At 29.6% G+C, this 21,637-nt stretch overlaps 2 protein-coding genes and 2 long non-coding RNA genes across 8 annotated transcripts in view; 2 read left to right on the top strand and 2 right to left on the bottom strand.

The window, feature by feature from the left end:
• Window positions 1-5,046: 5,046 nt before the first annotated feature.
• The window catches only part of LOC149891647 (uncharacterized), a 21,905-nt gene continuing 5,314 nt past the window's right edge, over window positions 5,047-21,637 (bottom strand). For both annotated transcript variants that reach the window (XR_016449989.1, XR_016449988.1), the window contains 2 exons: window positions 18,540-20,460; window positions 5,047-5,872 (listed from right to left, as the gene is read on the bottom strand). This is a non-coding gene — a long non-coding RNA (uncharacterized LOC149891647). The remainder of the gene's footprint in view (window positions 5,873-18,539; window positions 20,461-21,637) is intronic.
• Window positions 7,720-12,592, top strand: LOC149891649 (uncharacterized). The gene is made up of 5 exons (XM_090079449.1): window positions 7,720-9,512; window positions 11,080-11,128; window positions 11,257-11,285; window positions 11,394-11,440; window positions 11,605-12,592. Exons 1-5 carry the CDS (start codon window positions 9,464-9,466, stop codon window positions 12,409-12,411), a joined length of 981 nt encoding a protein of 326 aa, XP_089935575.1. The 5' UTR covers window positions 7,720-9,463; the 3' UTR covers window positions 12,412-12,592.
• LOC149891648 (uncharacterized) lies at window positions 12,954-14,543 on the bottom strand. Its single transcript, XR_016449990.1, has 2 exons — window positions 14,319-14,543; window positions 12,954-14,238 (listed from the first exon to the last, which is right to left on the bottom strand). It is a non-coding gene; the product is annotated as an uncharacterized LOC149891648 (long non-coding RNA).
• LOC145183308 (uncharacterized) overlaps window positions 18,933-21,637 on the top strand; it is an 18,006-nt gene continuing 15,301 nt past the window's right edge. For 2 of the 4 annotated variants that reach the window (XM_090079444.1, XM_090079443.1), the window contains exons 1-2: window positions 18,933-19,073; window positions 19,700-19,791. The gene's annotated coding sequence lies outside the window, so the exon portion shown is untranslated. The remainder of the gene's footprint in view (window positions 19,074-19,699; window positions 19,792-21,637) is intronic. The other 2 variants (XM_090079448.1, XM_090079445.1) reach the window with 1 other exon arrangement.

Genomic DNA, 21,637 nt, shown 5'->3' with positions numbered 1-21,637 from the left:
AAAAAAAAAAAAAAAAAAAAGGGAGAGAGAGACAAACAGAGAGAGAGAGATAAAGACAGACAGACAGACAGACAGACAGACAGACTGAGAGACAGAGATAGAGACTGAGAAGACACATAGAGAGACACAGAGAAAGAGAGAAAAAATAACCTTTTTTTAAGCTTCAGGATTGTAAAGGTGAAGTCTTCCCAAAGAAATCCCATAAATGTAATGTTATTGCTCCTAATACAACTATTAAATTTTTTGTCCATGTAACTGAAAGAAAAAAAAAGGTCATACACAACAAAGATGCTACGCAATAATGAAAACTTCAAAAAAAGAACAGTTATAAAAATATAGATCTTACTTTATCATCAACTGGACTTTCAATTGTGCAATTTCATAAGTGCCCTTGCAAGAATAGTTCTTATACCCACCCTTTAACATATGTATCTTTCAAACAACATAAAATTCTTAGGTGAATTTTAAAACATTGAAAACAAATTATTTTATGCAAAAAAAAAAGATAGTGAAATGCCCATATCAAATTTTTCTTAAACTTTGAATTTAATTATCAAGAAATAGAAAATGCTTGGAAAGTATCAAGTTAAGATTATAGCAGATGGTGGAGAGAGTTTTTTAAAGATTGAGCAATATTAAACAATTTACCTGAAAATATATAAAACTAAGAATACTGAATTCTGAAGGAGTGGTAAGGGGGGATAGGGTTGAAAAGAGAGTAAACTGACTTAGTGGTCTATGCTCCAGAGATAAAGAAATCTTATAAAAAATTGTTACTGTTGATTTAGGTTAAATATAATCCTTTTTAGACTATTAGGTAATTTTTAGCTTTTAATACATTTAAATGGCTCACAAACATTTACTCCCACACCTGATTCTTTACACCCACAGCAAAGTCTTTGTAAATACACACCAAGGTCTTTATAAATACATTATAGGTCTTAAGGCAAAAAAGTAGGAGCTAAGGAGAAAGAAAATAAAGTGTAAGCAAGAAAAATAAAGCTTACAATACCATCCCAATGCATAAAATTTCTAATATACTGAGAAGGTATGGAGATTTTAGAAGAATTTTTACTACTAGAAAAATTTTAAACAGATTGAAAACATTTTTTAAAAAAGGCCATGTTGAGTAACAGAATTGAAAAACTTCCTCTTTTTGACAAACCAAATGAAACTACAGTGTTTTAAAATGTACAATTCAATAATCTCATGTAGTGAGTGGATTTGTCAACCTTCTTTCTCTTCTCAATAAGTTTTTTGAGTTACTCAATACACAATATATGAAAAAAAAAAAATTTAATGTTGAGAATTTTTTGTACTAATAATTTTTCCTATGTCTCCTTTTTATCTTAAAATTACCTTACTGTAACTATTTTAAGTGGCAAAAACAGGAGGTGAGCTGATTTTTTTGCTAACAGTTCTGAACTCACCTAAATATGTAGAAAATGGATATTCAAACAATTTTTGGAGAAATTTGTATGAAACCTTTTATTTAAATTCAGGATATCCGTGAAGGTGAACAATACTATATCAATTTTTCCGAGTGAAAATTCAGCCGTTAAGTGCACAAAACCACTAACTCCATAAAACAAAAAGTGGAGAAATGCCATGAAATAATGTACACAGCTTTTTAAATATGCTTTTATAATGTAAATTCAAATATATATTGTAGAATGCAGAAATACAGATAAAACTTTCATTTAACGATATGAAAAATTAGTAAGAAAAAAAAACCAAAAAAAAATTGTCAGTTATGTTACAATTTGCTAAAATTACGTACACTTAACTTTACAATTTTGTCATTTAATGGTTTTAATCTTTATTCAGAAAGTGATTTTATATAAATATAAAGACTTATGAGTATACTTTGTACTTTCACATATAAATTTTTAAGTACTTGACACATAAATTTTTCAAAATGTAAAGTTGATTGATTTGTGCACTGAACAGTCCAATTTGTATGAATTTATTAACCCTTTACTGTCTGGAGTTGCCATATGGCAGACACGAGTCTTTAGTACAAATTCCTTCAAGAAAAAAAAAAACATACTTTTTCCATACTTTAAAGCCTCATATCAAGTTATGTCAAAGTTGTTTTGAAAAATAGTATTTTTCTGATCACGCAAATAGTAGGTACGTATGTAAAAATTTCAAACCATTTATTTATTCAAGTTTTATATATGGTTCGAAAGAGCTCTGAATTTGTAATAAAATGGTGAAAACTTTATGAAAAAAGAATCATTACAAAAAAAGTTATGCTCATTTAAGTAACATTATTTTTATGAAGCATTGCTTAAGAAAAATGCAACTTTCGTATAAAACTCGCGTTCGGCTAACGGCAGCTTTGTAATAGAATCATTGTTAATTTGCGCATGATTTTGCGTAGTGAAATGTGCAAAACGATTAAAAAACGTAACAAAAAAGTTTCTAATTAAAAAAACAAAGTATTTTTAATGATTAAAACGTAATAGTAAAATTTATAATAAAATTTTATAAAACATGCATAAAAAAATATCGCGTTTTTTTGCAATATTTACAATAATTATATATATACATATATATATATATATATATATATATATATATATATATATATATATATATATATATATATATATATATATATATATATATATATATATATATATATATATATATTTATGGAGGTGATCTTTAAATACATTAAAAGCCTCAGCGTTTTCGCCTTATTTTTATCGTTACTAATGAATTTCAATGAAAGATAAATATAAAAATACTGTCAAAAACCGCCCCTCCCCCTAACATAGAAATACATACCTCCACTGCGTGGAACAATAGGGTATGTGGTCATGAATATTTTTTGATGAAATTTGGCAGGGACATAGAAAATAGATCTATACAGTTGCATGTAAAATTTTAAATATGTACCAACATGCCTTCAATATTAATACACCTCCGGAACAGAAACGAAATTTTAAAACCGAATGAAAATCACAGGTAACTGTAAAAAAAACAACAGAATTTATAACAAAAAGTAACAGTAACAATAGCAGAAACAGTTTTATAAAGTTTAACAGTCACAGTAACGCTAAAAGAGGTGGAAATGGTACCTCCACTGGGTCGAAAAATACGGTATGTGGTCATGAATATTTTTTAATGAAATTTGGCAGGCACATACAAAATAGATCTATACAGTTGGCTGGAAAATTTCAAATATGTACCAACATGCCTTCAATATCAATGCAGTGCCAGAACAGGAACACAATTTTAAATACCAATAAAAAAAACTGAAAAATTTATTACACAGAAGTCTATATATATATATATATATATATATATATATATATATATATATATATATATATATATATATATATATATATATATATATATATATATATATATTTATATAGGTTTATATTTCTTTCCGAACTCTTTTGACATTTATGTTTCATGGCTATTAAATCTTGTGAAAATATAGAGGTTGCCATTTGGCATATTTTTACAAAGGCGGGAATTTTCTCATTGAATGTAAAGATTAGAAATTGATATCAAGACGTCATCAACTTAACTTACTGCATTTCACAACATCCATCTCATCAGCATTAAGAAACATTGGTAAAATAGTACAAAACAGTTTAGGCCGTCAAAAAATGCTAAAAGCTCTAAAACGAAAAATTCCGATTCTCTATCTGTTAGTGATGAAATGTATAATTGTACTGCCCTGAATTCCGTAAAAATGGAAATAAATGTTCCAGTTGCAAAATTAGCTACAGTATGGTTTATTGTGTTAAATGTGGTCTCTGTCTTTGTTTGAATAACAAAAAAACTCCTTTCTTGAATTTCATGACAAGTAAAGCTAACAGAGAAATACCCAATAATCATTCATCTGATTGAGGGTGTTACATATATCACTACTATGAATCAATAAAAAAAAAAAAGTTACATTAAGCTACGTAGTTATTTGCTTTTAACTCAATGCATTACTTCCTTTAGATTTTAACTGCTAAATGGCAAGCATATTTATTTTTGATTGCTAACATCAAAAAAATTTTTTTTTCGGTAATTATTTTAAAACACTCACATTAACTCATTTTTGCAATAAAATCTTTTTTTTATTATTACACAATTTCTGTGTTTAGTAAAGGGTTAAAATGGACACAAATTTCCTCCTCTGACTCAAATAGAGCAGCATATAAATTGGGCCTTATAAAAATATTTTAAGGAATGTTTTGAAATTTTTTTTAAAATTCGGTTTTTATGAAAAAATTTTTTACCTAAAAAAACTCCAACAATTTTGTGTTTTTTGAATAAAAACATGGCTGAAAACCCCAAAACTTGCAACTCGATATTTTTTGAACCTTGATTGCTCTGCTGAGCTTCATCTGAGCATCACTTAAGTTAATCTTGAGTTTCTGGTCTCATCGCTTTAGTTTCTCGAGCACCTCAGATGTACTTAGAAATTGGCCTTCAACTCTCGGATTGTTGACTCTTGTTTGCTTTTGTGTGTGTGTGTGTGTGTGTGTGTGTGTGTGTGTGTGTGTGTGTGTGTGTGTGTGTGTGTGTGTGTGTGTGTGTGTGTGTGTGAGTGTGTGTCTGTGTGTGTGTGTGTGTCTGTGTATGTGTGTGTCAACACGGTGGCGCTGTAAAAAAATTTTGCAGTTATAAAGTGTCGCAATTGCTGTTTGCATTTTACGAATGTAAATACGAGTCATTTTTGTTTTAACATTTTTTAGATAGCAAAGGCTATCATATTATTTTACGTTTTAATTAATTACTAAATAATTTAACCACACTCATCTTAATGCTTTGGTACGAGCAATGAGTTTGGTACGAGCAATGAATTTGGTACGAGCAATGAGTTCGGTACGAGCAATGAGTTTGGTGCTAGCAATGAGTATGTTTACTCTTCTCCCGATAAACAATTTCTCAGTTTTTCGCTCATCAGTCTTTTTCCCGAACAAATTCAATATTGAAAAGAGAATCCTGATCGTTATAAAATTTTCTACAAAGCTCTCTTTCGTTTAGTAAAATTGTTACTTTCCCGCAGACAGCACAACGTTGCAATTTAAAAATCTTTCTTTTTACTCGTTTAAAAAACTCCCTCTACAAAAATTTCGCATTTAATTTATACTCTACAAATCGCCTCAAACACGTTCATAAAAAACCACTTAAACTATATTTACAACTTTTCAAGGAGACAATGTCAATCAAATCCGCCGTACGTAGTTTCTCCCATGCAATTCAATTACACCCTTCCTTGATCTTCAGGGATCATAATCAAGAGCAACAACGTTCAGAGTATTTAATTGGTATCCGTCGTTCTCGATTGCTCCTACACATGGACATTTCGGTCTTTGGACCTCATCGCCAGTCTCCAAATGATTCGCGTCCTCGCTTGCCGGCATGATTTACATGTTTCGTCGCAACTTGTACCATTATTGCCAACACGTGTCATGGAAGTTGGTTCTGGCTTTCTCAAGGATAAATTAGAGTTAGATTTTAAAAATGAAAGTATCCAATTTTTCCGGCACATTGCCTTTTTTTGTTAAACTTATGTGGAATGCAATTTACCCCACAGAAACAATATACAAGATGTCTTATTTTCATCTTTGTTAACCCAAACAGTCTTTTTTCCATTTCGATAATAATAATAACTAGTTCAGATTCTTGAGAAGAATTTAGTGTTTCTTGGTCGACCAAGACTTTTACTTAAATCAGCGCCATTTTTAACTTTATCTTGGTAACGTCTCAATGTCTATCTTGGTATTCCAAATAATTTTGCCGCGTACTTCTGACTTATTGCAACTTTAAATACATCATCAACTGCTTTTTTCAGGTTTTCCAAGGACCACTTAGCTCTTGGAAATTTTGATTCATTATTTCTTGGCATCTAAATTAAAGCAAAGAAGTGTTTTCGATTTTATATAGGTATCACTAATTAATTGAAAAGTGTTTTCGATTTTTTTAGTGGCGCATTTTAGAAAAATGGACTTAACGCGACAAGCTATGGAGTTCCCAATGAAACCTTGAGTATGCTTAAGTGAGCATGCTCGTTTTACCCGGAAATGGGATGATTTAGTAGATTGAGTATTAAATGTACAAATTATATAGATTCCACTTGATAAGTTCCCATAAGCTTTGCAAATAAGTTTTCCTAGAAGAAAATGCAAAAAGAACAAGTTTAATATCAAAATTAAATTACCCAGATGCTCATAATATCCCAATCTACGCAATGTCTTCAACGAGAGGTCTAATAAAATTACCGGTCTCTTTCCCAATTTTTATTAAAAACTCTACTTCTACATGCACATCGACTTCCTTTCTTACAACAGTAACATAAAACAAAACAGATTTTTTCTCATCATATTTATATAAAACACAACCATTTATCATATGGTCAATATCTTGCATACCCACACAAGTAAAAGTAGATTTCACGTCTTCTAAGTCAGAAAAGAAGTCGAAATCATTATTTTTGGCCATTGCTAAGTTCAGGTCACAGTCACTACTGCTACTTTCAAATAAAAACTTTCTTTGCTTTTTTTGAACGTTTGTTTTCTTTCATCGGTTTTTTTTTGGTGAATAATTTTTAAATCAGGGGACGAAGTTCCAATTATTAATTGCCTCTTCCGTAACTTTATCTTATTAGAAGTGTGTGGAGACAATGTAACAATATGAAAAAGTCTTCTTAAGTAAACACCAAAGGCTCATTCGAAATATGATATTCATGGTTGTCCATGACAAGTAAAAAGTAATTACGGTTTTGAAGGGTTATCAATTTATTTTTACTACTTCCATATTTTTTTGGCAAATTGTCTAATGAAAAATATTTTATAGGAGAGGAATTCAAAAAAATCTGATGCGTTACGGATGGACTAACATACATAATAGTATGCTACAGTACTTAAATCAGTTGTCACATGTTATCCATCCTGATGGATTTTTGAGTCCCAGTTTTTCCTATGGTACTCTAAATAGAAAACAGTTGCTTAAATTTTTTCTTGGAAAAACAAAAGCAGTTAGTAAAAATTGACCTAATGTAGACAATAAGGCACACAGTCACAAACTCACCTCTCTTTCACACAGCCACAAGCTCACCTCTCTTTCTAGATGCCACTTGCCAAACCTGTTTCAAATACTTTTTCTCATTACTAAATTTACTTCGGCAGCCTTTTCATTTTAAGTGGCATCATTACGATCTAACGTCATTTCTACCGTAATCGAAAAAGTTTATAAAATTACGGACCTGAGCATATAAAAGCATACTTACAACTTGTGTAATGACTTTTTTCATCGCCACAAAATCGATGAAAAAGGTATTATTACACAAGTTGTAAGTATGCTTTTATATGCTAGGAGGGGGGAGGGGGGGAGGGATCATTTAATGAACACAAACGAAATACTTATTTTTGTATTAAAATGGTCATGGTAAATCAACTTAAGTGGCTTTCAGCTAACAAAACAATTACTTACAGTTTTGTGACATAAAATAAACTTTTTTGTTTAAAAAATACAAAAAGCAAATGAGCGAAGGTCATAACAAAGTGAATGACCATAAGCATACTCAGTGGCACAAGTTTTGTATTACTAAATGTTGTTTTGATATGTGCTTAATAATTTTTCTTCTCTTTTGAGAATAGCTCTTAATTTGATTGACCTAAGGTTGAAATGGTCATTTACTGGTATCCAATGTATCGCCCATCATTCGCAATGTTTTTTTTGAACATTTCGTTTTTTTTTGTTTTTTTTTTACATCTCATAAAACAATCGCAAAATATGGTTTGTTAAATAGTTTTATATTTACCATATTTACCATATTTACCATTGTGTTCAACTGTGAACGTGTTTTACATCGGAAAGTTGTTCTTTGAACTTGGCTTTTCAGTATTGGGATCTGTGTACTTTACATGGACAGCAAACAGCTTTCAGGGCTGATATCAATGACAGCAAGCCATTACTACGTTTCCTGGTGCAACCAATATCGTCATAGAGTGACTTAGGATACTAAGTTATATGTACATTATTACGTAATTTTGTTCCTTTTTAATTATCCTTATACTTTTTCAAACTATTTTCAAAAACTATTTTAAAAGTTAAATAGTTTTTACTAATTAATCAGAAAAAAAAACAGTTTAAAACAAATGCTAATTTTTACTTTAAAAATTAATTTTTTTTGCTTTGAAATAAAAAAAAAAAATCCGAAAAAAATGGTCAAATGTTCGTGTAGAAGGAAAATGCAAAAGTAATTGAGTACTACGGTGACTTTTTTTAAAAAAGTACTGAGTACGGTAACTTTTTAATTAAAAGTTACCGTACTGAGTACTGAGTACGGTGACTTTTTTAAAAATGTCACCGTACCGCGGTAACTTGTGGCGTTTTGCGGCATTAAAACATCAAGCATTAAGTTTTAGTTACAGACTTTAATATCAAAGTCTATAACTAAAAAGCTCTAAGAGAATTTAATATTGCCTGGAAGGTGTTTTAAATCATCCTAAAATTGCAAAAAATTCTAAAACGTGACCTTCAAGTTTCAAAAGTTCTCGCTGCCATTGAGTGGTTAAAGTCTCGCTGGGATTTCGCGTGTATTCTCGCTGAGATTTCATGTTAGCAAGATTTCTATATCTAACTTTTAGTTGTTGTTAATCGAAAATCAGACGACACCACCACCACCCACCCCCACTTATCACACTTGCTGTGAATGGACAGGGCGAATATTATTCGTTTTGCAAGCATATTTGTTTGATTCAGCAAGGAAAGATAAGAAAAACGACTAATATATTGTAAATTAGAAACTTTTAAGGCGGAGCTAAATGATTGGACACCCAAATAATTGATGTGGTTTAGGCTTTGGTTTCAACTGGGCTAAATCAATTATACCCTGTGCCATAGCACCGATGACGAAAAGTCAAAATATCACAGCTGCAGCATTCAAAACCATTTAATAAACTTTTGGTTTGCGTTTTTAAAAGAAACTTTGAAAAGGTGTGTAAAGCAATAAATTTCAACCAATCAAAGACGGAATTTTCTAAATATTTAGGCTAGAGCGTTATTTTTAGAGTTTTTCACATGAGTAAATAAATATGTAAAATAAAAAAATACCCGGAGAAGAATATGTGTTGTCATAAAAATGAAAAGCGTCATTTCAATGGTGTGGAAGTGACACTTGCTGCGTCTCGCTTAAAAAAATTAGATTTTTTTACAATCTCTTAAAAGATTTACAGGAAGTATATGAAGGAATATAAATAAAATAATAATATCTGTTAATGTAGGTGTTTTTGTTTGCCTTTCTGAAATATGATAAACAAGGTTTCTTTATAGGGAAAGTCAATCTACTAAAGTACTAAAAGTCAATAATAAAAAACGCACGTTAAAAAGTGATTGGCTGTGAAAAGCTTCAATGCGCATTTTTTTATTATCTTAAGATGTCCGTGATAACTGTGTAAGCTTTTCATAGTTTTTTTTAAAAAATCTAAGTTTCAAAATGAAGACGTTCATGTGGATGACATGTTTTTTAAGCTTTTGTATTGTTGGTAAGTAACTGAATTTTTGCGAATCATATTAATTTTTGTGGATCATATTAAGTTTTTTTTTTATTTTAAAAATGTTTCACGGAAATACAACAGTTACTTTAACTAAAAATTAAAAAAGAAAAAAATTGTAAACAAAAAAAATTTAATAATTATTTTTTAAGTTAACAAAATAAAAACGATACTAAAAATTTATTTGTGTTTCGGCTGAAAGTTCAATTTACATTGAGAACATAAAGTTGACATCTTGAAAAAAAGTCTATCATTTATAAATACAGTGTCCATCAAAAAATTAAGAGATTACATATTATAATGTAATCTTTTAATTTTCTAATGTGTAAAAACATTGTAGTACGTTACCTACCATTTTGATTTCAATACAAAAAAATATTGATTTAAATAAAACAGTCTGACATCTATTCTATGCAAGATATTTATATTGGCATTATATTATAATTAAAAAAATTTACATAAAGACAATATTATTATGGCAATAATAATATTGTCTTTATGTAAATTTTAATACCAATGTGCTTAGTAACCTCAATATATTATTTTCATCGTTTGCCAACTGGTTTTTTCACACTTTGTTTACCATTTGAATAGTTTAGGTTAAAAAAGCTTTAACTCATCTGGCCATAATTTTTCTTTTTTTTTTTTGGTCCAACTTCTGTGGGCCTCGGCGAAATTCAAACGTGCTTTTCCGTTGCTTAGCGATATAAATGGTTTCTTTTTATTGCACATTAACTATGAAACTCTGCATCATTCAAAGGTATTTTTTGAAATATTGAGTTCCAATTTGTAAGTTGTATGTCTGGCACAACCAAATGGATTCGTTTTCACATATCTAATAACTTTACGATCGATATGAAATAAACTTTTCTTTGGTTGTCAAACTAAATGCTAAGTTTCAACAATTCCTTTGGTTTTACATTTATTTACTAATCGACTTGTAGCTGCTTTTGAAACTTTATACTTTTTATGTAATTCTTTTTGTGTGGTTCCAGAATTATAATCATCCATGATTTTTTGTTTGAAAACACTATAATATTAACTATCTGTCCTGTCGTCTTTCAACTATAGATTTACTACCAGTTTCTGCTAAACAACATTTGTAGTGTTTTATGTAATATAAAAAGACAAATCAAAGAACTATTTCGTCATCCTTAATTAAAACTCAAACTCTAAATAAACAGTTTTTCATTAAATTGCAGGGGTGTTTTAAAATTTAATGGAATTAAGATAAAAATTCCCTTTAATTTCGAAATGTTACTCTGTTTTTATCCTGTTTTGTATTTTGTTTTGTATTCATGTAAAAAAAGAATAATTAAAAGAGTGATACAAGTGAACAAAACAAAATATATTTCAGATTTATTAGCAAATGGCATATATAATAAGGTTTTTTAAGTTTAAACGTGCTTGCTTCCTGAAAAAGCATTTCCAATAAGAGTTCCCTTAGTTTTTGAGGAGTGCGTCTATCTGTAATTTTTCTTCTAAACAATCATTTCAAATGATTTAGTTGTCTATGTGTTACATTTAAATACATATTGGTCATTTTTTTACTTTTTAGGTCAACAGCACGCGTATAACATCGAAGAATGCTTGCATCAAATTTTCAGGTAATCACTAACATGGGGTTGTTGTTACTAGGTGATATTTGTTTTAACTAAACAGTTTGCTGTAAAATTAAATTTTGTTTGAAATGAAATGAATTGATGCTCGCAGTAGATTGTTCTTGATCTTTTAGAGACGCCGATAAACTTATGAATGAAACAGGTAATATTTTTAGATCAGATTTAGTTAAGAATTACCTTATTATAACTTGGTTTACAGTGCTATGTCTTACTATTGTCACGTGATACATAAAATGGCTATTTGTTTTAGATGTCAGTTCAGCGCATGGTAAAGTGAAGAGCCTTTCAAAAAAAAAGGTTAAACATTGAATTGAAAAACATATTCACGTCAATAAACTTGCTCAGTTAACATAAGCTAAAGTTTGTGCGTAAAAAAAAAATCTTTAATTTCGCTCTCAAATTTCGCTTCAAAAGTTTTCTAACTTCAAGTAACTGCACTTTATTTCTTGTTTATTTTGTAGGAATTAAGCGAAGATGACAAAGAATTACTTTTAAACCGTTGTAAGAGGCATGAAATTGTCAAACGAGAAGTCAATATCAACAGTAGCAATGTTAGCAGTACTGACAGACCTACTCAAAAAACAAGCTCTGTTTTGTCAGGTTTATCGTTAAGTTCAAGTGTAAATATAGCCCCTTCATCAACGGATGGTAAACTCGAAACCTCCCTGTTTGGATACTATTCTAACGCAAGTCAGCTTAGTAACTCTATTTCATCAACCATTACTTTGCAAGGTACTGAACAAGCCTTGTTATCTAGCACCATTTTACAAGTTAATCTGGCAACAACTTCTGTACCAACAGTGCCATCTAGTACTCCTATAACTACAACAATCGACTCATTTCAGTCGTCGAAACTACAAGTTTCGACGAGCACGTATATTTTAAGTAGTGAAATAATTAAAACATCTAGCTTTAATAAAGTGGTCACTAGTACCTTTAAAAATACAACAGCAACCCCTGTTTTGTTGAGAGTGGAGACACGATCTCTCGTTATACTTATCGTTGTGGGAGTTTTTTGCGTTTTTATTTGTTACCTGGTTGCATTTGGACTTCACGGGAAAACTCATTCATTTAATTTAAGCAAAAACACTAAAGGAGATCTTAGTGAGTTCGATCGTTTGACCAGTGTTAAGGTTCCAAATATGTATGGTATAAATAAAACAGACAAACCCATAGACGTTAAAAAAAATGAGGCTGTTAAAGAAGAGACGGACAACAAAAGTTCAATTTCTGCATTTGATAATATTGCTTTGGAGCAAAGGGAATAAACTAAATATAATGCTTTGAGTTGACATTCCTGCGCTATATCTTTATTAGCTTAAACAAATCCAGACGTTAAGTCTTGTCGTGTGACGTTTAGACGTAAAGTTTCGTAAAGTGTTGCTTAAACTATTTTGTGCATTTGTAAATTATTATCTATTTTTATCTTATTGTCAAACTTTTTAATAATTTTTCATGCGTTTTCTATGTTGTGTTTGCATGTAAATTCCTGGTATATGTTACAGTAAGTTGTAATCTATTACTAGGAGGTGTTACTAAAGATCTCTCATGTACCGAGGACATAAAAGAATGCTAATATCAAACTGGTTTTTGTGCTAATTTTTTTATGTTTGTTAACAGAAGATATTGAAAACTATTGGTTTCGAAAGTATAACATTAAAAGGTAAGAAAAAGAAAACCTTTCGATACACGAACACTTAACAAAGATTCGTCAGCATTAATACCAATCATGAAGGCAGTTATTGAAAATAATCTTATTCATCGCTGGCATCTCAAAAGGTTTTTTTGACGTTTTAAAACATGGATAAAATGTTTTGACAAAAATATAATGACAAACAGCGTTGCTACAAAACAACTTACGACAAAAAGTTGAAAATAATCTTATGCTCATCGTAAGCATTTTCAAAAAGACAATGTGCTTTTAAGAAGTTCTTTAAAAAGACAATGTACTTTGAAGAAGCTCTTTAAATAAATCAATAAGTGCAGACTTTCTTGGTTGAATTCAAAAATGTATAAAATAATCTAAATAATTCAAGAGAGCTTAATTTTAAAGTATAGAGTAACAGCGAGTGTTTCGTGTACGACTTTTAAATTTTTTAGAAACGAAAGGCAATTTTTTTTAAAAAACAGCAAGTTATGATGACCAACTGCTTCTGCTGCAACTTTACTTCTTTTAAAACTCGCATTAGGAAAAAAGCTGATGACTTTTGCACAATAGCTTAAGTACTTTAGTTGCTTGAAACAGCCCAAGTTGCAACTGATTGAAATAATTGGTTTCATGATTATGTTTGTCATTAAGCCAATTGTTTCAATCCAAAATTTTTCTAACGTTAAAATTGAGAAGAGGCGTTTATTTGGAACTTTTACCTTGTGTTGGATTTTGTGGCTGGTGAAAGTTGTTGCTAGGTTGCAGTGTATGCTCTTCTTTTAGCCATTTTTTTTTTTTTCGTGATGCAACTTTTACATATACAGCTTTAAGTTTTTTTTATAAGGTAAATTGATGATACTCATATAATTCACTTTTAAAGCCACCACTTTATCATCACCTTAAGTTTTTCAATGTTTTGAACTACAGAATTTAATGGATTGTTCATCATTTTCACAGTGGCGAAGAAAAGGAATTAAAATACTGCGACTTATCATGGCAACTAAAAGACAAAGTTTCGAATCATCAATTAGAGCTGCAACTTTTTATGTGAATTTTTCAAAAGTGTCTATTTCTAAGTATTCTTTCCTTGAACAATCTTTAATCCTGTGGTTGTCGGGGGATTTCTTCAAAACACAGGACGATAAGGAGAGTCCATGCTTGTTTCATGACGTTTGCAGTTCTTAGAAAGTAGTACACGAGGTAACCAAGATCCCGAAGATATTGGTTATATGTAATTTCCTTATTCATCTTCATAGCAGACATCTTATACATTCACAAAAGTTCAATTTCAGCTTTCTAACATCGCTTTAATCAATCGGTTAGTAAATTACCTTTCATCGCCTGAGTGAAATATCTTGTGTGGCCCAAAGTACGCAAGTACATCTTTTTTCATAAAACGCGACACCTTTGCTTTTTCCGTTAAAGAGAAGACAACTTGTAAAACATACTAAAATGGACCGTAAAAAGATCAATATAATTCCATTTTCTATCATGTGAGTGACGCATATCAGAAAGTATATTTTTTACCCTGCCAAGAAAGGTTTTCTCAATAAAGGATTATAATGGAGTCTTAAAATAAAGTACAATGATGTCTGAAAATACGGCGTCTTATTCTAAATGGTTTAAAAACGTCTTACTTGAGACCGCTTTAAAATGTTTCAAAGATTCAATGCCTTATTAAAGATGCCATAACAACGTCTCAATAAATTATTCACGATGTGTTTTTCTCACGAAGAGCATTCTCAAAGCGGGAGAAGGACACACTTCGTAAACCAAAAAAAAAAAAAATTTAAGACAATTTAAGTGGCCGACAGAGAGAAATTAAATATTTACATAAAAAGAGTAATTTTCATTAATTACGTTAAATTAAATCATTTTTATGAAATTTTTACTCAAATGTGATTTAAACCAAAAAATTAGTAATGCTGAAAAAATGCTAGTAAGAACCGTCACACTTGTTAACTATGAAAACAAGGATAGTCGGAAGGTAAATTGGCTGGTTCGTATTATCTAAAACCAATAATTGTGTCGCAAAGTTCTTTAAGTTGGTTTGATTGAGTTTCGTTAATCTCAAACTTTTTCAAATTCGAAAATTCAATGTTCTTTTTTTTTAACCGAATACAAAAAAAAAGCTTTAAACACAGGAAAAACTTTTAGAAACATGTCAACACTTGAGCTTGAAAGTGTAGTTAAAAGTAAGCTTTTAGCTTCAAAGTTGCTAGGATTTTTCCTGGTAAACGATTTCATTCCTCCAAGCTGTTAATGTGAGAGTTTAATGAGCTTCAAATCAATGAGAGAATTCCTTTTCTCAAAAATATTGAACCGAGAGCTCAAACTGTTTACAACTGCGCTCTTCTCTTGAAGATGACGATGAGAACTGTTCTCTCAACTACTTACCCTTTTGAAAACAATTTCTTGCTTGGAAATTCCAAACTACTTTTTAGCAGCATTTTCACTTCGATAAATTCATTTAATTGAGCTGCAAAATTTTCCGATAAATGTTGTTACATTATTACTAATAGATACAAAAAAAATTGTTTTGATTATATATAATATGTTGTTTTCATTTGCATCTTATGAAGTTACAGTTTTTATTTTTGCAATTCTTGTAATATATAAAATAACTAAAACCCTCAAAAAAGTCAAAAACCACGAAATAATTAATAATAAGCTGTTAATTCGTATTTAAATAAATATTGTGTTGTTTGGTTATTAAATAAAGGTTGTTTAATTACTTTTGATTTAATAAATATCTAATAATTTGTTCTCGTGACAGAATAATACTGATCATTTACTCAAGGGATATAAGAGATCTCAAGGGGTGTAGGAGATCTCAAGGGATATAACAGATCTCAAGGGATATAGGAGATCGAATGCTTTTTCAATTAAAGTTTTGTTTCGATTTTCGATCATTTAAAAAGTGAATGATATACTTTTTAAATTTATTTGAACATGCAAATCGTACAATAGGGTTAACTAAACTAAATTTGTAGAGATTTGGCTCAAAAATTGTTTCCAAATTGAAAACTATAACTTTATTTTACAATCAAAAACACTTGGCTTCGATATTTACTTTCTATAGACTTTCGGAACAATTCTATTTTGACAACTACTATCTATGAGTAAACAAAATCCAGATGCTTCTTAAAATGTGTAATAAAGAAAATAATCCTCGATTCAACTCGTTCCAAATCAATTTATTCATGATATCATTCGCAATAAAGCTCCGACATATTTGACCGCAAAGTAATACCAAAATAAAACGATTTAACGTCAAAGGCAACAACGTCGTCACTAACTCCTGTCGGAACCAATATCTTAATAAACAGATCAGAACAAATTTAATATCATGCGTCATCCATTTAAAAGTCGTATTGAAACAAAAACTCAAATCAGTATTATTAATGTTGTATCAAGATTTGTCATGAAAAACCTATTTTTTTTCTTTTTGTTTTCACTTGAACCAAAGGTGAAAATACAAAATAAATATTGGCTTACATTTTTATAACTATTCCAATCCAAATACATACATTAATCTTAGTTCTTAAACCTAACATTATTTACTTCCACTTTAATTGGATTTGAAACTTTTTTTTTTGAGATTTTTTTGAGGTTTGAGATGCTTCAAAGTCTATTCCAAGCTAACGGTGCTATCTTCTTTTGATATATTTTGAATCGTTACACGATACCAAAAAAGCAGTTTTAGATTTCTATGATCATAAATATTTTACCTTCTATTTATCCAGTTTAACATTGTAACTTGCTGTTGTTTTATTTTACCTCAAAGACTTTACAATAATTCGGTTATGCTTTTCTAACCCCTTGTTTTACCCCCCCCCCCCCCCATCCCCACTCACACACCCTTTTGAAACCTATTTTCCTTCTTTTTAAAGATTTTCAATGAACAAGAAAATATCTTTAAAAAAAAAAAAGTTTTGTTTTTTATAGATTAGCGTTTGTAAATATTTGAACGAGAAGAGGTGTTTTCAGGATTGTTCGAATTGAGCTTTCTGAACAGACGCTCAATCTACTTGATTACTCGGAGCAAAGCTATAAGTAGTCTGAAAACTTCGTCACAAACAAAACCTAAAAAAAGCGCGTTTACTTTAAGTAGAATGTAGAATCTTTTCGTCGGTAGAATGTGATTTTTCAACAAGAGAAAAACTTATAAACAAACAACGCCATATACGTCAGTAAGAGGAGGAACTTTTATTGCCTGCGTGTAAATAATCTTAAACAACAATCTCGCTTAGCAGATTCGAAGATCTGCTCTTAGATGTTTACACAAAAATTGTTTCTCAATCAATTCGTGACTTGTAAAGTAAAATGTGAAACCAAATCATTATTATTATTATTATTATTTTTTTAACTGTGTTTCCGAGATCTGGCTTATCGAGCAATAGTAATTGGAAAAATCCTTCGAAAATTTAATTTGTTTTTTCTTAATTACAACGGAGACGCTGTAATATTGAATTCTCTACAAACAACATCAACGATAAGTAAATCAAGTCGGTGCACGCTTTTGGGGTTAAAGCTCTTGAGCTGCCTTTTTTTCAACATTACAACATTTTCATTTATTTTGTTCATTATTTGTTATTGACATTTTTTATTTGAATCTTCTGTGTTTGTGTCTTTTTTAAAATCCTTTTTAGCTAATCTTTTTTTCACGAATAAACAATGCTAATAAGTTTTTTAAATGATCATCATTTGGTTTTAACTAATTACATCATGAAAATCTGTTCTGAGGCAGTTAAATCATCACCAAATCGATGATTATTTGTTGTACAGAAATTGCAATATTTTTTTTTTTTTTTTTCTAATTTAAAAAAGAAAAAAAAATATTTCGATATTGCGTAATTCTAATATAAAGTTAATTAAATGGTGCATTTGGTTCTACGCCGTTTTTGACATCCCCCCCCCCCCCCTCTAAATTATACTGGAATTATATAAGAGCCTTTCTAATTAAAACGCCAGATATTTTTATATTTTTATTAGAAATCCACATTTAGTTTTGTGCGCGGTTCTTTCTTATTAATCTTTATTATACTTGTTTATTTCTTTAATTAGCAAAACAGTGACGAATTTTTTTAAAGTTAAAAACTAACTTTAAAGTTAGCTAAAGAATTTGAAAAAATTTCGTCCTTTAAGATATTTGCATAAACAATATTAATGTACCTATGATTACTGACGTTTTTTAAAATAGAACAACGGATTACTTTTTTAAATTAACAACGCTTTTGGTGTATTTCGAGAAGATATGTAAAAAATGATGGCCACAATAGGATAAAATCTGCTCCCTTCACGTCTTATTGACAAAACTTATAAAAGTTACTTTGATAGAAAACAACGCAACGTAATATGTTAATGATAGGCAAATGAAAATCTTAAATTTATCTGCACATCTTCATTGCTTAAGAGAGTCTTGTGTTACTCAAGGAGTTGACCGGATTTTATCCAAAAAAAACACCAGTTAACATTTTGTCACAAACCAAATACTACGTAAAAAACTTACTTGTCATTTTGAGCATACTATATTTTTTGTTTTGATATTACGTTACTGTGATGTCATATTAGGGACTGAAGGTCAAATAATAATTTTAGGAAGCATTAAAATAAATAGGCTTAATTTAGCCAAGTTTTCATAACAAAATTTAATATATAATAGTCCAGTACTCTCTTTCTCTCTATAATTTTTGTCATGTGCATGAATATTGATAAATTAAAAAATTTCAAAAAGTATACACAAACCTCATTATTTTGATTAAAAATTCTCCGGTGAAATATGACACAAAAATTTTTAATGTTGTTTGTTTATAAACGCCATAACTTAAACTTTGTCGTAACCCTTCGTAAAGTTAATTCATAAAATTAAACAAATTATGCTTGTTGCCGGTTACTGTTGTAATTCTGTTCGTTATTAATAAATGAACTTAAAAAATCTTCTCTGCATAGGCCTTTTCTGTTCTCAACGTTAAAATTATGTTTCGATAAATTATTGAAGCTCCAAAGTATCAATGAACGCAGAGATTGATCATATAGAGTGTATTATCGTTTCTCAGACAATAATATTCTAATGCTGTTTACATTTTTTGTACAACCAATCAAATCTGGATCTTTAACATTCAAATATCAAAAATTGTTATTTTGTTTAAAGATCTTTTATGACTTCGTAAACCTTTGGTCTGGCTTCCCAAAAGAAAGCTGTTTTTTAAACTGATCCCTAACTCGATGAGACAATCATACTATTTTTTTGGCAGCGATTTTGGCAGCGACTTGTTGCAGGTGTGTTGAATTTTAGATCTTTTATTATTTAAAGAGGACATTGTATTATATTGCGTTAACAAACGATAGTAATACAAATAATCGCATGTAAAATTAAAGATAAAAATGATCAAGTTTTGCAGGTATTTGAGATGATAAACTGGATTTATCCCTACTTAATTTACTTTGAAAAAAAAATGAAAAAAAGCTGTCTTTAAAAGAACTTAGATTAAGTCTATTTACGTCTATTTACTCGTTAGTGTAATCAGATTGAAGAATCTTTTTTTAAAATCAATAGAAAGATTATCACGTAATGTTATATTCTGAAAACAGTCACGTCTAGAAAGAAAGCTTCTAAAAAGCTTTTTAAAAATGAATAAGACATCCACGATGACATAATGCCACATTTCTATTTTATTTTTCTCTTCGGCTTTTCATTAAATCAAATGTTATATATATAAAAAAAGTTCAAAATGTAAATATAGCTTTCCCAGATGCGGAATTTTAGCATAAAGAAACTCATCCAATCATAACGTTCTTCGAAATTTATTTATGAAACGTTAGAAAAAAGAAAAAATAATTTTTATATGTGGATCACATTTACTTGATATCTATATGTAAAGAATGAAAACAATGTAATTTTTCAGCTCTGGAGTGGTGACACATCGCCGTCGGCGAACATAATTACTTCAGTTCTAAACTTGATTGCAGTTTAAAAGATGTAAATGACACCCGTTAGGTATGCTACTTGATTTATTGCAGAGCAACTAACCTTTCTGGATTTAGTATTTGCTAAAATATCAATAATGTATAAACGTTTTGTCCTTAGCAACAACATCTGAGTATTTTATACATAATTTATGTTTCGTTATATATTATTCATCTTTTATTTTGCATTGCAAAATCAAAAATATATTAATATACATTATGGCTGTTAAACTTTATTACATTATAGCTGATATATTAAACTATAGTCATATTTCTAAATTTTCGCTTTGATATATCATCATAGGCGGATCTAGAAAAGTTTTCATTTGATGTAAAAAAAGATTCACTTTCTTTCATGTTATTCTTACAGCTGTCAGAGATCCCATATACACTAATAGAATTGTTTCTACTGAATTAGGAGTTCTCTCCCTCCAGAAAACTGGATAAAAACAAGGGAGGGGAAAACCATTAAAAAAATAAACGCTGTCGGAGTTCAAAACACGCTGCTCGTGTTCAAGCCATAATTGTTGAACACACTCTCTTTAAATGTGACGTTCGCTTAAAAGGTGACGTTCTCATAAAACGTAAAATTATAAATATAGAACATTTAATTCCATCTTTACTCTTTCTTTTTCTCGCTCATGCTCTTCCTCTCCTCATCTTCTTTTTTCAGGATTGATTTAAATTAATTTTAACTGAACTAATATAAAAATATAAAAATACGACACGCTAAGCTTAAAGAGCAACAATAAAAGATTCACATTCAAAAAAAAGGTTTTTCAATAATAAACAAATTTAAAAATTCAATAATAAAACAAATTTAAAAATCCATTTTTTATTTTGATAACTTTTGAAAAAAGTGCTGGTCATAAAGCTAATAAATTATTAATATATCATTAAAGACTTCCCAGTTTATAGGAAAAACTCATTAAGTGACGATTTCAACAATAAGACAAAAATTAGTTTTATTACAAATTGGCCACGAGCTATATAATATATAATTACGAGATATTAATTAAAAATTTATTTTTAAGCATCATCGCATTATCAATTATTAAAATGTAAGAAAAAAAAAAAAAAAAAAAAAAAAAAAAAAAAAAAAAAACCAATAAACAACAATAATAGCAACAATAATAATAATATGACAAAGTGTTAGTTTTGATGTGGTCTGTCCTCCATTTGCATAAAACCAGGATCTACGAAAAACCCTCAACTAACAAAAACTGATTTTCATTTAGAAGTTCAGAGGTTAGGAGATTAGATGCATTTCTTTATGAATATTATTTTTTGTTACTTTTACTGTGATTTTTCTAAGCAAACTAGATAGATCTCATTGACACGAATGGATTGATGTATGTAACTCAATATGTCAAAGTTTGTGGCTAATTTCGTTTTCTCTACTAAAGACAGAGTTACACTTTAAGTTTCCTTTGGAAATTGAAATCAATTTTGTTGGGAAATATTCCCCTCGACAAAAGAAACTTTTCGTTATTGTTTTGGTTACGCATAAATTAAGTAAATTCTAAATTCCTATTTACTGTCTTGTTTTTGTTGTTGTTGTTTGTTTTTTTATCCTCTGTTAAGCTGAAGTAAAAATTGTTAGCTAACTTATACCGTTCACAGCTGATGAAAAATTATGTTCGACAAATATTTATCTACACGTCGTTCATAACTGGATTTTTTTGATCTATAATTAGTAAATCGTTTCGTAAAAAAATTCGAACGTCTTCCAGTACACAAACTGTGCTTAACGCTTGATTAAAAAATACATAAGAACAGAATCTTTAGTTATTCTCATGCAAGATATTGTTTTATAGAAATCTCACTGAAATATCAGTGTAAAAGTGTCACGAGTGCCGGAGAGATAAACTAACAAA

This window comes from Hydra viridissima, unplaced genomic scaffold (assembly GCF_058129835.1).
Source record: "Hydra viridissima isolate aposymbiotic clone 2 unplaced genomic scaffold, HvirCarnegie_v1 scaffold_2, whole genome shotgun sequence".
Classification (NCBI taxonomy): domain Eukaryota; kingdom Metazoa; phylum Cnidaria; class Hydrozoa; order Anthoathecata; family Hydridae; genus Hydra; species Hydra viridissima.
This window is presented reverse-complemented; position numbering and strand designations above follow the sequence as displayed.

What these genes read in the sequence shown, in the direction of transcription:
- LOC149891649 (XM_090079449.1), top strand. Translation starts at nt 9,464, where the DNA reads ATGAAGACGTTCATGTGGATGACATGTTTTTTAAGCTTTTGTATTGTT. An exon ending in TTTAAGCTTTTGTATTGTTG is followed by an intron (nt 9,513 to 11,079) that starts GTAAGTAACTGA and finishes TTTACTTTTTAG; the next exon opens with GTCAACAGCACGCGTATAAC. An exon ending in TGCTTGCATCAAATTTTCAG is followed by an intron (nt 11,129 to 11,256) that starts GTAATCACTAAC and finishes TTGATCTTTTAG; the next exon opens with AGACGCCGATAAACTTATGA.